At 39.4% G+C, this 13,459-nt stretch overlaps 1 protein-coding gene across 2 annotated transcripts in view; it reads left to right on the top strand.

Moving 5' to 3' along the window:
* CFAP58 (cilia and flagella associated protein 58) overlaps window positions 1-13,459 on the top strand; it is a 100,828-nt gene that overhangs the window by 77,734 nt on the left and 9,635 nt on the right. Inside the window, exons 16-18 of one of the 2 annotated variants that reach the window (XM_070431819.1) lie at window positions 405-524; window positions 2,873-3,006; window positions 7,047-8,196. In XM_070431819.1, coding sequence (XP_070287920.1) covers window positions 405-524; window positions 2,873-3,006; window positions 7,047-7,158 — 366 coding nt within the window. In that variant the 3' untranslated portion in view covers window positions 7,159-8,196. Of the gene's footprint in view, window positions 1-404; window positions 525-2,872; window positions 3,007-7,046; window positions 8,197-13,459 lie in introns of those variants that run through there. The other variant, XM_070431820.1, reaches the window with a different exon arrangement.

Below are 13,459 nucleotides of genomic sequence, written 5' to 3'. Positions count from 1 at the left end.
GGGGGACACTCCTACTCATTCTTCAAGGGACAATTCAAGTGCCATTTATGTGAAATCTCCCCCAGCTCCTGCAACCGGAAGTAGCCACTCCTGGCCTTGACGTAACACTTTGTCCAGCTCTTCCATCACTGCCCTTGTCTCAGTCCTGTGATCATAAGTTTAGGTAGAAAGGGACTCTCTTTTCCTTAGCTGCCATATTATTTGTAGCCAAATGCTGGGCACATCCTAGCCCTTTGATCAGGGCTGGCTCAGTGCATGATTGAATGAATCTGTGGGTGCATGTAATCAGCATGGAGCTGTGACGTAGCTTAGGATGGTCCCGAACCATCCTGACCGTGCTGCAAAGGCACTTTCCTTGTCTTGCTGGGGCAATTAATCTCCACTGTGGTTATGCTTTCCATCAGGAAAAGGAGAAACTGTATGTGGAACTAAAGCACATCCTGGCCCGGCAGCCGGGGCCCGAGGCTGCAGAGCAGCTGCAGATCTACCGCCAGACGCTGCAACAGAAGACCAAGCAGCTTAAAGTGAGTAGCCTCTGCTCTTTCCTGGCCAAACTCTGGGGAACACACCTGAGCAAGTCTGCTGCCTCAGCTCCAGGAGCTGGTTTCCCAAATGCCCTACTCCACCGAGGTCAGCCCTTTTAGCACCTTACTCCCAGGAGGAGCAGGGCAAGCCTCAGAGCTACCCCTCTGCTCCTAGACTGATAGACCCCACAATTCTCCATCTCCCAAAAGAGGGGAGTGAGCAAGTGGGGAGAGAGTCAGGGAGAAGATGATGGCAATGGGATGGACATTGGGGGTTAGGGTTTGTATGGATGATCTCAAGATGGTTATAGGGGATCTGGATGGTGGAAAAGAACAAAGGAAACGTTAACACCATTGCCCATTGAAGGACATCGCCGTGACAATGCAGATTTTTGCTCTTCCATTCCACCTGAAATAAACACACACGAAGTACCAGCTTCTCCCCAGCCCTTGGGGCCTTGCTTCATGACCTTCTATCAAACAAATTGCCATGAACGGGAAATAAAACCCTGAGGAATCCTCTTAGTATAAATTCCTTTCCAAATGACATAAGAACTCAATTGAAGAGATAATAATGTTTTACCATTACACATGCCTTTTTAAAAGTTTTCTAGAAAACGATGCTTTCCCATTATATTTTGAGCTTTTTCTTCTAAGTGAGTACTTTGATATTCTGGGCATGTCAGGGGAGTCTGATTCATACACATGCACAGAGGGTAGCACACGCCAGCTGGATTCTGGCACTTACCTGGGCACTGAGGGTGATAATTATTGCCTTCCTGCCTGGGGTAAAATAGATGTCATGCTACTAATATAGTACTGATCCTTTCACGAATAGGACAAAATTGCATCCTTTTAGTTCAAAAAGGCAGATGAAACAGAAGTCTAATTAGAACATTAATTTTCAACTTATCACTCTAAGTATTCATTTCACATGATCATCCTGAGACATAATTTGAGTTTTGCATGAGGCATAATCTTTTGATTGTTTTCATCCCTTTAAATAGTTGAATATTTCAAACAAAATAGAAGCTTTTTTCCCAGGGATGAGTATAGACTAGAAAAGCACATGTCTGTCTTTACACTACTGTCAGAAAGCCACACCGAGCACCGGATTGCACTTGATGGCTCATAGGAGCCTTTTGTCACTTTAACCCTTCATTTAAGAAAATCTGTTTTTTTTTTTTTACGTTGAATGAAATATGACCAATGGTGGAAGCGGCTCAGAGATGGATGCACTGAGTCTCTTAGCAAGTTTGTCCTCATGATCTGGACTCTTTTTTTTTTTTTTTTTTTTTTTTAGGAAATTCCACATTCACAAGGTCTTGGTTTCTAAGACTTTAACTATTAAGACAGGTTTCATTCCAACATGAAAATCATATCCTTTAGCTCATGATAACAGAGTCAGAATCATTTCCCCAGCAATTAAGAGGAGAGGGTTCAGAAGAAGATGCACACTCAGAAGACAAAATTTTAAAATTGAGTGAGAAGAAAAATAAATCCGAATGGAGTGCATGTCCCTTAGAACAACAGCCTTTCTTTTCCGCCCTTGGTTTTTGCGGGGAGCACCCCTAGCTTTGGCATGCTTTCCACATGCTGTTCTGATGAGTAAATTTCCACTCTTCTTGCCCAGCCTGACATCAGTAGCATCTATTGAATACACAATGGGAGAGGCGGGCAATCGGACTTCCTATTACAGCCCTCACGGGCACTGGACTCCCCCATGCACATGTCATAGTTCTGTAGTTTGTAGTTCGTAGAGGAAAGTGTCCCAGTGCTGGGATAAAGCAAGAACCTGTGACTAGTACCAAAGAATACAATAAAGAGGTGACAGGCATTTAGCAGAAACCACGTAAATTGAATTCCTGCTTAGTGGGGGTGGTGGCAGGGTGACTCCAGATCTTTTATTTTGTATTTTTTTTACCATAATCCTCAGATGAGTCACACTCCCTAGTGATATCTTTCTTGAATGTTTTCTAAAAAAGGTTTTAAAGGCAATTTTATACTGTGTGTCTGGGAGTTTTTCTGTCTGTCCTCACAGTATTCCTCGAAACACATCACATCATTCATATGTGAGCCTGTTGAATGTTGCCTGATAGTTCTCATTGTTAAGCAGGCGAATGAGGTTTCATTTAGATTTGTGCCTGGATTATGAGTCTTCAGCCCTCAGCCAGATTTTTGCCCAGACACAGGCCTTGCCCTGGTAGAAGCGTGCAGGCTAACTGTTACACTGGTTTTGTACCTCTAGCCCCACTGAGGGAAATGGCAGCAGGTTAAAAAGATTTTTCAGAAAAAGCATATGTCTAACTGCATGTCTTCTGTTCATGCTGTTTTACTTGCCATGCTAGGTTTTGTCTTCAGAATTGAATATGTATGAATCACAGAGCGAAGAGTATAAGTATGAGCTGGGAAAACTTAGCAATGAACTAATGAATTTAAAGAAGAAATACCTCGCTCAGAAACGTAAAGAGCACCTTCAGAAGTAAGAATCAGACCAGTGTTCTAATTTTGGTGTGCCTATTACCGGCGGATGGGAAGATATTTGGTGTACAGTCACAGAGTTGCATATTTCATGGGGTAAACTAAGTCACAGGGTGAACAATTGACATTGTACAGGTCACCCACTGGGTATGTATCAGAGCAAGATCAGTATTTCGGCTGATACTAAGGCCTCTCCATTGGACCCTAACAGGGGGATCCATTAATATCTGCTCACTGGTAGATCTAATGTGGACCATGGGAAAGTGTGATTTTTTTTCCCCCCATCACACTGTTTTCACAATTTGGAAATGATCATGACATAACTGCATTTGCAAATGATGTTCACAGTCAGCCTTGTACAGCTTATTCACATTGAAAACCACAGGTAATTTTGCCAGTGGGTCTGGCGTCTGGGCTTGGTAAAGCTGTTCTTTCTATAGTACAGCTGTACCACTGTACTTACGAGCAGTTTGTGAATAATTTTCACCTATGATTTAGATAAACTATCTCTGTGTCTAGCGACTGACTTCAGTATCTGCACTGGGGTATCGATGTGAGCTCTCATTCCTCTGGGAGCTAGAATGCAGGTGCCAGGTTAGCATTTTGCATTTCAGGACGCCTGCATGTCAAGGAGCACGTCTTCTCTCCTTTGTTATCCTTATATGCCTGGTCTGAGGGTGAGAGAGTGAGCCCACAGCAGCAGGTTTGAACCTTGGCTTGGCTGTGTGGCACTACCCAACTCCTCTAGTTCACTGCCTTGTGGCTCACATGGTGGGTTGAAAGTCAAGTTTGTGATTTCTTCCACGCGGGCATTTCAGGGACGTGGCGAAAGAGGGTTTGAGTGCATCTGCCTAGGATTCATGAATGGCAAACAGCTATTTAAAGAAACTGGATGCAAATTCACTTGCCAGTAAAGATTCTACCCTTATAAATGAGAATGGTCTCCTATTCTACATTTCAGTTCCTTGTTAGAATAAAATATGCGAAGAATTATAGCTAATTTAGGCGAGTCTGCCTTAATGTGTGGGTCTAGCCACTCTCTGGTTCAGAATCACTGGCGAGACGTATTAAACAGCAGCCCCCAGTCCCTATTTCCAGATATTAGGATTCAGCAGGCTCTGGACGGGCCTCAGAAATCTGCAGTTTAATCACTCCACAGGCAATTTCCGTGCATACTGAAGTTGGAGAACCACGGGCATTACTGATGTGAATTAGATGAGTGGAGTGGAAACACTGTAGTTTTCCTTTAGGAAGCTAAAAGGCGTGCTTATAAACTGTCCATATGGCTAGTTTCTACAGGAGGCAGGTGTCTAGATCAGTGACCTTCAAACTTTTGTATTGCGCAGCCTTCTCAGTAAAACATTTTTGAACTTGCAGCTTCCCAATATATATGTATGTCGTTTTTAGAATAAATTTTTTAAATTTTAGAATATTTTTTACCTCCAATATATTTTAATTTACAAATTACATACAAATAGTATTGTCACACTGTGACTAATTATTAGTAAAGCGAGATTTTTAATTTTTAAGGAATATATATATATATATTCCATTCTCTTCCTTTCAGTCCCCAGTGCGTCATGTCACTCACCTTCTGGATTTCATTTTGGAGACTGGTGGTATGAATTACCCACCAACAAACTGCTAGCTTGGCTAAACTGTTGATTATCTTCCTAGAGCTGATTACCTCCTCTGGGTTGGCCCTGGGTTTGGCCTAGTCTAGTGATGGCGAACCTATGACACGCGTGTCAGAGGTGACACGTGAACTCATTTTTTTGGTTGATTTTTCTTTGTTAAATGGCATTTAAATATATAAAATAAATATCAAAAATATAAGTGTTTGTTTTACTATGGTTGCAAATATCAAAAAATTTCCATATGTGACATGGCACCAGAGTTAAGTTAGGGTTTTTCAAAATGCTGACACGCCGAGCTCAAAAGGTTCGCCATCACTGGCCTAGTCTCCCTTGACCTTATTGATCCCCTGCTTCCAGAGTTTTTGGACACAAAGAGCATGCTGAGTCCATAGAGGGCGTCCCTCTGTGAACTCAGCCCTTCCCAACTGCCATCTGCCAGAACTTCAGGGCTCCAGCCATATGCCACCTGTAGCTATTTAAATGGAAACAAATGACAGTGAAATAAAATTAAACATTTAGTTCCTCAGTTGCATTAGTTACATTTCCACGGCTCAGTCGCCACACTGCCTAGGTACAGAGGTTCTCCATCAGCATGAAAGTCTTATCAGTGCTGCTCTAGCAGAATCTTTGCCTTTACCTGTCCTCTCTTGCCCTTATGTGCTCGTTACTGGCAGCCACTCTGACCTGGTTGGAGTGTCACTGGTGGTTCCTTTTAGCTGGTGACCTGTAAACTGGAGGTGGACAGAGAGATGAGTTCCGAGGAGAAACTGCAAAAAACTATGAAAGGGGCTGAAGGAAAATAAGCCGAGGCAAAAACAAAAGTGCTGAGGTGGTTTAGATCGGAAGGAGAACGGCTGAAAAGAATTATAAATACATGAAAAGGGGAATATAAAGGAGACATTATTCCCATTAGTCAGCTTAGGCCAAGTGAGAAGCCTTTAAGCACAAGTTCCTTCAAAGAGGAAAAATGGGGTTATTTAAGGCCAGAGAGGGCGGGGGAGGGGAAAGGGGGGAGGAGAGCTGCCTGCATGTAGCTACAGTCAGGAGGAAGGCAGTTGCCAGAGCCCTGGAAGGAATCCGCTTTGCTGGATCCGCTTTGCTGGGTCCACTGCATTTTGTTCTATTTAGGGAGGAATTTTTTTTGTATAATAATGAAATCAACTCTAAGAGATGGCTGGATTGATGAACCAATCCTCTACAGGTTCTTTCCAAATGGAATAATTTAGAATAATTTCTGTAGATGTTCTCCCCACACATGCACTTTATAAAATAACTCATATCATTTTTACCTTTTTGCCTTCTTTTGGTTTTTCCCTCCAAACACCCTCTTTTTTTAAAAAAATTTTTTTATTGCTTAAAGTATTACAAAGGGTATTACATATGTGTCCTTTTTTTTCCCCCCGCCCTTGACAATCCCCTGGCCTCCCCTACCCCCCAGTGTCTTATGTCCATTGGTTATGACAAACACCCTCTTTATCATGCTTCGGTCCCAACCTGTACCCCTACCCATCTGCCCCCGACTCCCCTACTATGGACCCCTCAGGCTGGTCTAGAGTCTGAAGTACCAGTCAGATTTTTTTTTTGCAAAATGTGGGTTTATTCCCTTCAGGTGAGTCATTCCTAGTTGTCAAATCTAATTGGTTTTGGTCTTAGTAGTTTGCTTAATTTTCATTTTAAAAAGGGATTCCGGAGTTGATTTTCATAAGAACCCTAATTACACAATGGGTAATTTGTGTAAATTTAAGGTACCTCTGTAGGAAACCTAAATCTGTGTGCGTACATGTGTGGTATGTGTATGTGTGCTATGGGTGTGTGTATTTAAAGGAGCATTATATAGAAGATACATTGTAGACTTTATGGTAGAACTCCCTTTACTGCTAAATGTACTATCTTATTTATCTTTCCCGGCTTTTCTTGCATCTTAAACTCTTTAATAATAATTGCTGCTTGTGTAAAGCTACAGGATAACTCGCTTTTATAAATGTCCAAGTTTGATGAAGATACCTTTGTGCGGTAAATATTTATGTTAGTACTGGTACTTTGAATATAAAAGTTGATAAATGATGAATGAATCATTATCATTGAGCCAAGAGAAAGATTCTTCTGATCTGTGGAACTAAACCAGTGTTTTATAAAACAGGAAGGGGATTACAAATGAGAGGAGCCTTAAGTTCATAGTGCTTGAGTTATAATGAGGTCGTCTACCCATTAGGATGGAAGATTTAATTGTGTCCCTCCCTAAGTCTATGTGTTACCAGCAAACACCTAATTAGATCTTAAACAACTACCTTGTCTAAAACTGGAGCTTTAATAAAGCAGTTTTCACCCTATGAACTTAGAGAACGCCAGACTTAAAAGAGGAAAACCATGTTCAGGAGGTTAACTCTCACCTCCTCTCTTACAGACACAAGGACAAAACATCCATGGATGTCGCCATCCCAGTGGGCAAACCAACTGGCCCTCATTTTACTGGGGGTGGATTTCCCCTCAGCAAGTCACCCCAAGTGCAATCCTAACTCGAAGCTGCTGGCTGGGTCCAGTTGAACAGCTCATGACATTTGCTCTGGAACCTTTTGGAGAAGTCTCTTTCAAACTCCCTAGGAATTTACAGAAATCAGTGCTTAGATTACAGGATGGAAAGAACATGCAGAACTATCGTAGTCATGTACAAATAAGAGTGACGACATTCTACTCGGTCCACATGGATAGGAACAGCTTGGAATTATATCTGTTCAGTTAGGCTGACCCAAGGCATGAAGCAGGTCTTTCGTTATGACCACGTGCGTTGGTTGATTTGAAATGTATCATATCTAGCCACTCCGTACGCACGAAGTTGTGGGCCTTTATTTCTCTGTTATGAGACATGGGTGCATTTGAAGACATTTTATATTTTAAAAAACATTTTTGAAATGCAGTGCATTCTTATTAGTAAGAATCTATTTTAATTATTCATACTTAAAATTAAATAATGTTAATCGTTTTCAGAATGATTTCTATGTGGAATTCCTTTTTAGGCCTGGGGTATGAAAATCTATTGCAAAGAGACATAATAAATATTCATCATAAAAATTAAAAAGGAATATTTGTAGAGATTTTGGTCTTTACTTTGGCAAAGTAAGTAAGGTTTAGAGGTTCTGTGAGAAATGTTTAACGTAAGCATTTGGTTCATTTTCAAGACTGTGAAAGGAGGGATTTGGGCTGGTATTCTTCACAGGGCTCTCCTTTCTACCTCACTGTTGCAGAATGGAGTTACGTAGAACAGGGATCTGGCTTCATAAGCTGCCGTCAGCGTTTTTGAGCTACTGAATCCATTGTATTTTCTTTTTGTTGAAGCCACAGTTAGATGGAAAACATTCAACGTTCCCTCCGTAATATTATGCGAGGACACTCTGGCCATCTCTCTCACAATAACTTGAGTTCTGTAATTTTTAAAAGTTATTGAGGAGTAAGCTCAGGAATGAACAAGGACCATGCAGTGGATCATCCATTTGTTTTACAAGACCTAGGTTTCCACTGAGAGGAGCAGATGACTAATGACCCAAGATGCTGGTTCAGATTATACAGAGTTGGGACTGCAGAGGCATCTTCTGCATGTTCTGCTGTCCCTCTCAGTTGACACCAGAAGCAGACCCCAGACAATGATGGCCATGAAAGTGATTTATTATGAAGTGATCTTAGAAATCCCAGTAAGAGTGGGGAAGTGGAACTGGGAAGGGAAGGAGAACCCAGCGAGGGTGCAATGTCAAGTCCAGTGCAATGCTGGGGACTTTGGCCAGATCTTGCAGGGAACTCTGAAGACAATGTAATCACATCTCAGAGTTGTCGCCATCAGGGGTGAGGGAGCTGGCGTGCTCATATGCCTCATGTTGTTGGTCATTGACCAAGGACTGCTCTGAAGGGATCCTTCTGGTTCTTCCAGTGTGTGGGCAAAGCAGGGTCTGGCAGCCTGGGGGTGGCCTCAGACGGACACAGGTGCTGACTGTTGGGAAGTGAAAGTGATTAAGGTCTTGGGAATGGGTCTTCCATTTCTCCCAAATGGTTCCAGAGGGAGAATTATAGAGAGAAATCAACCTCCATGTAGCTGACCTCTCTGTGGTGAGGTGTGACCATCAGCTGTGGCGAATGGGTATGTTCCCTAGAGAATTTGCTGAGAGCACTTTAAACCTACAGAATCACAGTGGGGCCATTTCTATGTTTGAAAATCACTGGTGCTATCTTCCCACAGAGCCAACCATATTCTGTTGAGACAAAAGCTTTTGCAGGTAAGCAAGGCAGTTATGATAATATGCACAACACTGGAGATTTTACCAACTGCTTTGGGACATTTTGAAGGATAGCCATTCCATCTGAGTCCTTGGTAACTATAAAAAGGTCACTTCTCTAGGGAAATGGGGCCTATGATTCTTGATCTATCCCAGTATGGCAAAGACTCCAGAGATGGATGCTGGGTTCAAATCCTGACTTCAGAAAAATGAGTTCTTTTGAGAATTAAATGAGTTAATGCATGTAAGCATACAACAATGTTAGGCACATAGTTGTTGAATACAAAACCGTCATTGTTATGACGTAAGAGATACCTAATGTTTTAAAACTAGAGAAGAAACATCGTTACATAATGCTTTATTATATCAATGATAGAGGTGATCCTAATGCTTATTTAGAGGGTGAATGACACTAACATGTTTGGGTGAAGCAGAATTTGTTCATGAAATTTATAGTTGAATATCTCGCAAAAATGCCATGTTGGGTGCCTCATGGAAACTTCTGTATACTTATTTTTATTTTTGTTAATATACAGAGCTTCCAGAGGGAAAGACACAAGTGGCCTTGAGCTACCATCTTCTTGTTTCTCTCCATGTAATGGAGCAGGGTGGTCAGCCTCTGCTGGTGACAGCTGTTCCATGAGCTAAGGTGGCATGGGCTCTGGGAGCTGACCTGGCTGCTCTATGGGCTCAATATGCTTATTTCAAATGCAGAAATAAATTAAGGTTAGAAAAAGTAGAAGATACTGCTGCTGCCTCTCATTTACTGCACATCCCGAGAGCCCAGGGTATTATAAGCAATAACTATTTAGGTGCAGGTGTTACCACTGTGGCCACAGTACAAAAATGAGCTGTTAAAAACACTGAGATTTGCAAATCATTAAGGATAACTGTGATCTCACAGTGGGATGAGGTGCTTTTAAAATTACAAATTTGAGCTGCACTGTAGAGCGACATTAAGAGATTATACAGTAGCATCATTTTACCCTGGGGTTTTCAAAGTTTCTGAAAGAACTCATATTGCCAAACCAGCCGTGGACTCTCTACTGGGCTACTGGGGAGCTGGTATAGTTTCTCTGTTGATAGAGAGAGACATGATAAAGGGAACTGCCTGGTCATTATTTGCTGATCATCGCATCTCAGCGATGGCTCTTATAGCCAGGCTTTTGTGGTGCTTACCTCTGAAGAAACTGCTCAGAGCAAAGGTTTGTTGCTGTGATAAGCCAGAGAGATGGTGGTAGTCATGCTAGGAGGAGATGGCAGCAACTTTCCTTGTCAAGAGCTGTAATTTTGCTATAAAAATTTATCCAGGGTTGATAATTATCATTTGATTTCTTGGTTTGCTCAGCAAGATTCTGAAGTTTGACCTAGCCTCTGATACCCTTTGGAAAATACTACGTAATGAATTTTGAGCAGTATGGTATTTCAGAGGCTGGACAATTTAAGGAAAGATATTATCTCTCTCTTAAACATAATCAATTACATGGAGATCTAGTTGGAACAGGAGCTGAGGGAGGGCATTTTAAAATATTAAAATGGTAAAATAGTTTAAAAATACATCTCACTATTTTCTTTATAGTAGATGGGAAATATTTTTATGGCATCATCCATTTTTAACTTCCAATTCAATGCTGTTTTAGTATACCATTTCTCATATCTATTATTTAAAAGTTCCATTAGGGTTTTGAGACCCATTAAAATTTTATAACAGTATAAGATGTGATATCAACAGGGCACCATTTTTCTTTTTTATAATTAAAAATAGGTTCCCTCCCCCTTATTTTAAAGTACCTGATTAAAAATATGGATAGACAATTAGAAAATACAGATAAGCAAAGAGAAGAAAGAGGACATCAATAATCCCACCACCTATTGGTAACTATGGTTTTTCTGAGTTAATAGTTGTCTCATTCACATGAGTTAGCTATACCAATTGCTCATACTACAATTTGTTTTAATTACTTGGTGCTTATATTATAATCCCCAATTGTTAAATATTTTGAATATCACCTATGCAAAGCTACTGTTTTATAATTTCGAGGGTATCCTAATGGACATTTAAAATGAGTATATATAGATATACTTAATTTTTAAAAATCAAAGATATAAATTTACATATAATTAAAGTATTTTAAGTGTACATTTTGGTAAGTTTTGACAAATGCATATGCCCAACTATTATCACCACCACCACAATGCCCTCATGCCTCTTGGCAGTCAATATTCCCGGTCCCCACCCAGTTTAAGCAACGACGGATCTGTTTTTCGTCATTATATATTTTTGTCTTAGAACGTCAGATAAATGGAATCATACATTATGTACTCCTTTGTGCCTGGCTTTTATTTTCATGTAGCTATAAATTTTTTGAAATATACCCATGTTGTTGCATATATATTCATTCATTTTTATTGCTGAATAACAATCTGTTATATTGACATAGTACAATTTGTTCATTGACTTACCTGTTGATGGGAAGTCAGGTTTTTTCTGATGTTTAACTATTAAGAATCAAGTTGTTATGAACGTTCGTATACAAGTCATTATGTGGACAGGTATTATCATTTCTCTTGAGTAAATACTGAGCTTATGAAATTGCTGAATCAAAGGGTAAGTGTATTTACTTGATAAGAAACTGCCAGTGTTTTCCTAACTGATTGGACCATTTTACTTTCCTACCAACAATGTGTTTGAGCTCCACTTACTCCAATCTTTGTTAATATTAGGTATTGTCAGTATTTTTAATGCCATTTTATTTGGATATACAGTGATATTTCATTGTGATTTAAATTTATATTTCCTGATAACTAACAATGTTAAGCTTTTTTTCCATACACTTTGGACATTTATATGTCTTATTTTGTGAAGTGTCTAAATCTTTTGCCCATTTTTAATCTTCTTATTAGATTGTAAAAGTTCTTTGTATATTCTGGATATAAAAACTTTGTCAGATATATTTCTTACAAATATTTTCACTGAGTCGATGGCTGACTTTTTTATTTTCTTAGCAGTATATTTTGAAGGGCCAGGCATTTTAAATTTTAATAAGGTCCCATTTACCTTTATTTTTCTTGTGTTGTTTGTACTTTTCTTGTCCTAAGTAATTTTTGCCTACTCCAAGACAGTAGTAATTTTTAATGTGTTTTTCTCTAGAAGTTTTAATATAGTTTTAGTTTTTATGTTTAGATTTATGATCCATTTAGAGTTAATTTTATGTGAGGTATGTGATTAGTGTACAGGTTCAATTTTGTTCCATATGGATAACCAGTAGTTCAGCCTCATTTGCTGAAAAGAGTCGTTTTCCTATTGAATTACCTTGGCACATTTGTAGAAAATCAGTTGAATGTATTTGAGTAGTCTCTGTAGTTTTATATCTATCTATCATGATAACAATAACTTATAATAAGTCTTGAAATTGGATGGCATAAAACGCTCAACTTTTTTCTCCTTGTTTGAATTATTTTTGTTATTCTAGGTCTTCTGAATATCTGTATACAGCTTAAAATCAGCTTGTCAATATCTACAGAAAAGCCTTCTGGGAGTTTGGTTAGAATCACATTGAATCTATAGATCCCTTTGGGGTACATTGTCATTTTAACAATATTGAGACTTTTAATCCATGAACATGGTATGCATGTCCCCACTTACTTAGACCTTTTGAAAATTTCTCTCAGCTCCTTCTTGTAATTTTCAGTGTATAAACATTGCACATATTTTGTTAAATTTATGCCTATTTTGCATTTTCTGATGTTATTGTAAATAGTATTTTAAGTATCATCTTTATTAGTATTTGGAGACACAATTAATTTTTGTATCTCATGACATTGCTAAATTCATTTGTTTTTCAATTTGTTTTGGAATTATTTAGGATTTTCTGTGATCATAATCATGTTTTCTACAAATAAAGGCAGTTTCTTTGTTTCTAATCAGTATGCTTTCTATTATTTGTTTCTTTGTTCATAATCTCCAAACTTGCACTGGCCAGGACTTCTAGTACAATGTTAGATTGAAATGCTGAGAGCAACATCTCTGCCTTCTTCCTGATCTTTGGGGGGTAGGGGTACTAGTCAGAGGGGAGTTTGAGTCTCTCATCATGAAGTATGAGGTTAGCTATAGAATTTTCATAGATGCCTTTAGTTACATTGAGGAAGCCTGCTTCTCCATTATTTGCTAGAGATTTTAATCATGTACAGATATGGAATTTTGCCAATGCTTTTTCTGCATAGGTTGAAATAATCATATATTTTTCCTCTTATTGACATGGTGAATTACTTTGATATTTATTTATTTATTTATTGTCTAAAGTTTTACATATTTTTCCCGCTTGACCCTCTCCCCCCAGCCATTCCCACCCTGGGCAAGCCCCCACCGCCCCAGTGTCTGTGTCTATTGGTTATGCTAATATGCATGCATACAGGTTCTTTGGTTGCTTTCTAACCCCCCACTCCCCTGCCATTTGTCTCTGGATCTATGCTTGTTTTTCAGATTATGTTGATCATTATATCCCACATGTGAATTACTTTGATTTTTAAATATGAAACTAATTTTGCAGTCTTT

Source organism: Myotis yumanensis, unplaced genomic scaffold, assembly GCF_028538775.1.
Source record: "Myotis yumanensis isolate MYYU_CA2020_CCGP unplaced genomic scaffold, mMyoYum1.0.hap1 SCAF_13, whole genome shotgun sequence".
NCBI lineage: Eukaryota > Metazoa > Chordata > Mammalia > Chiroptera > Vespertilionidae > Myotis > Myotis yumanensis.
Note: the sequence above shows the minus strand (reverse complement) of the source record. Positions and strands in the feature narration are given on the sequence as shown.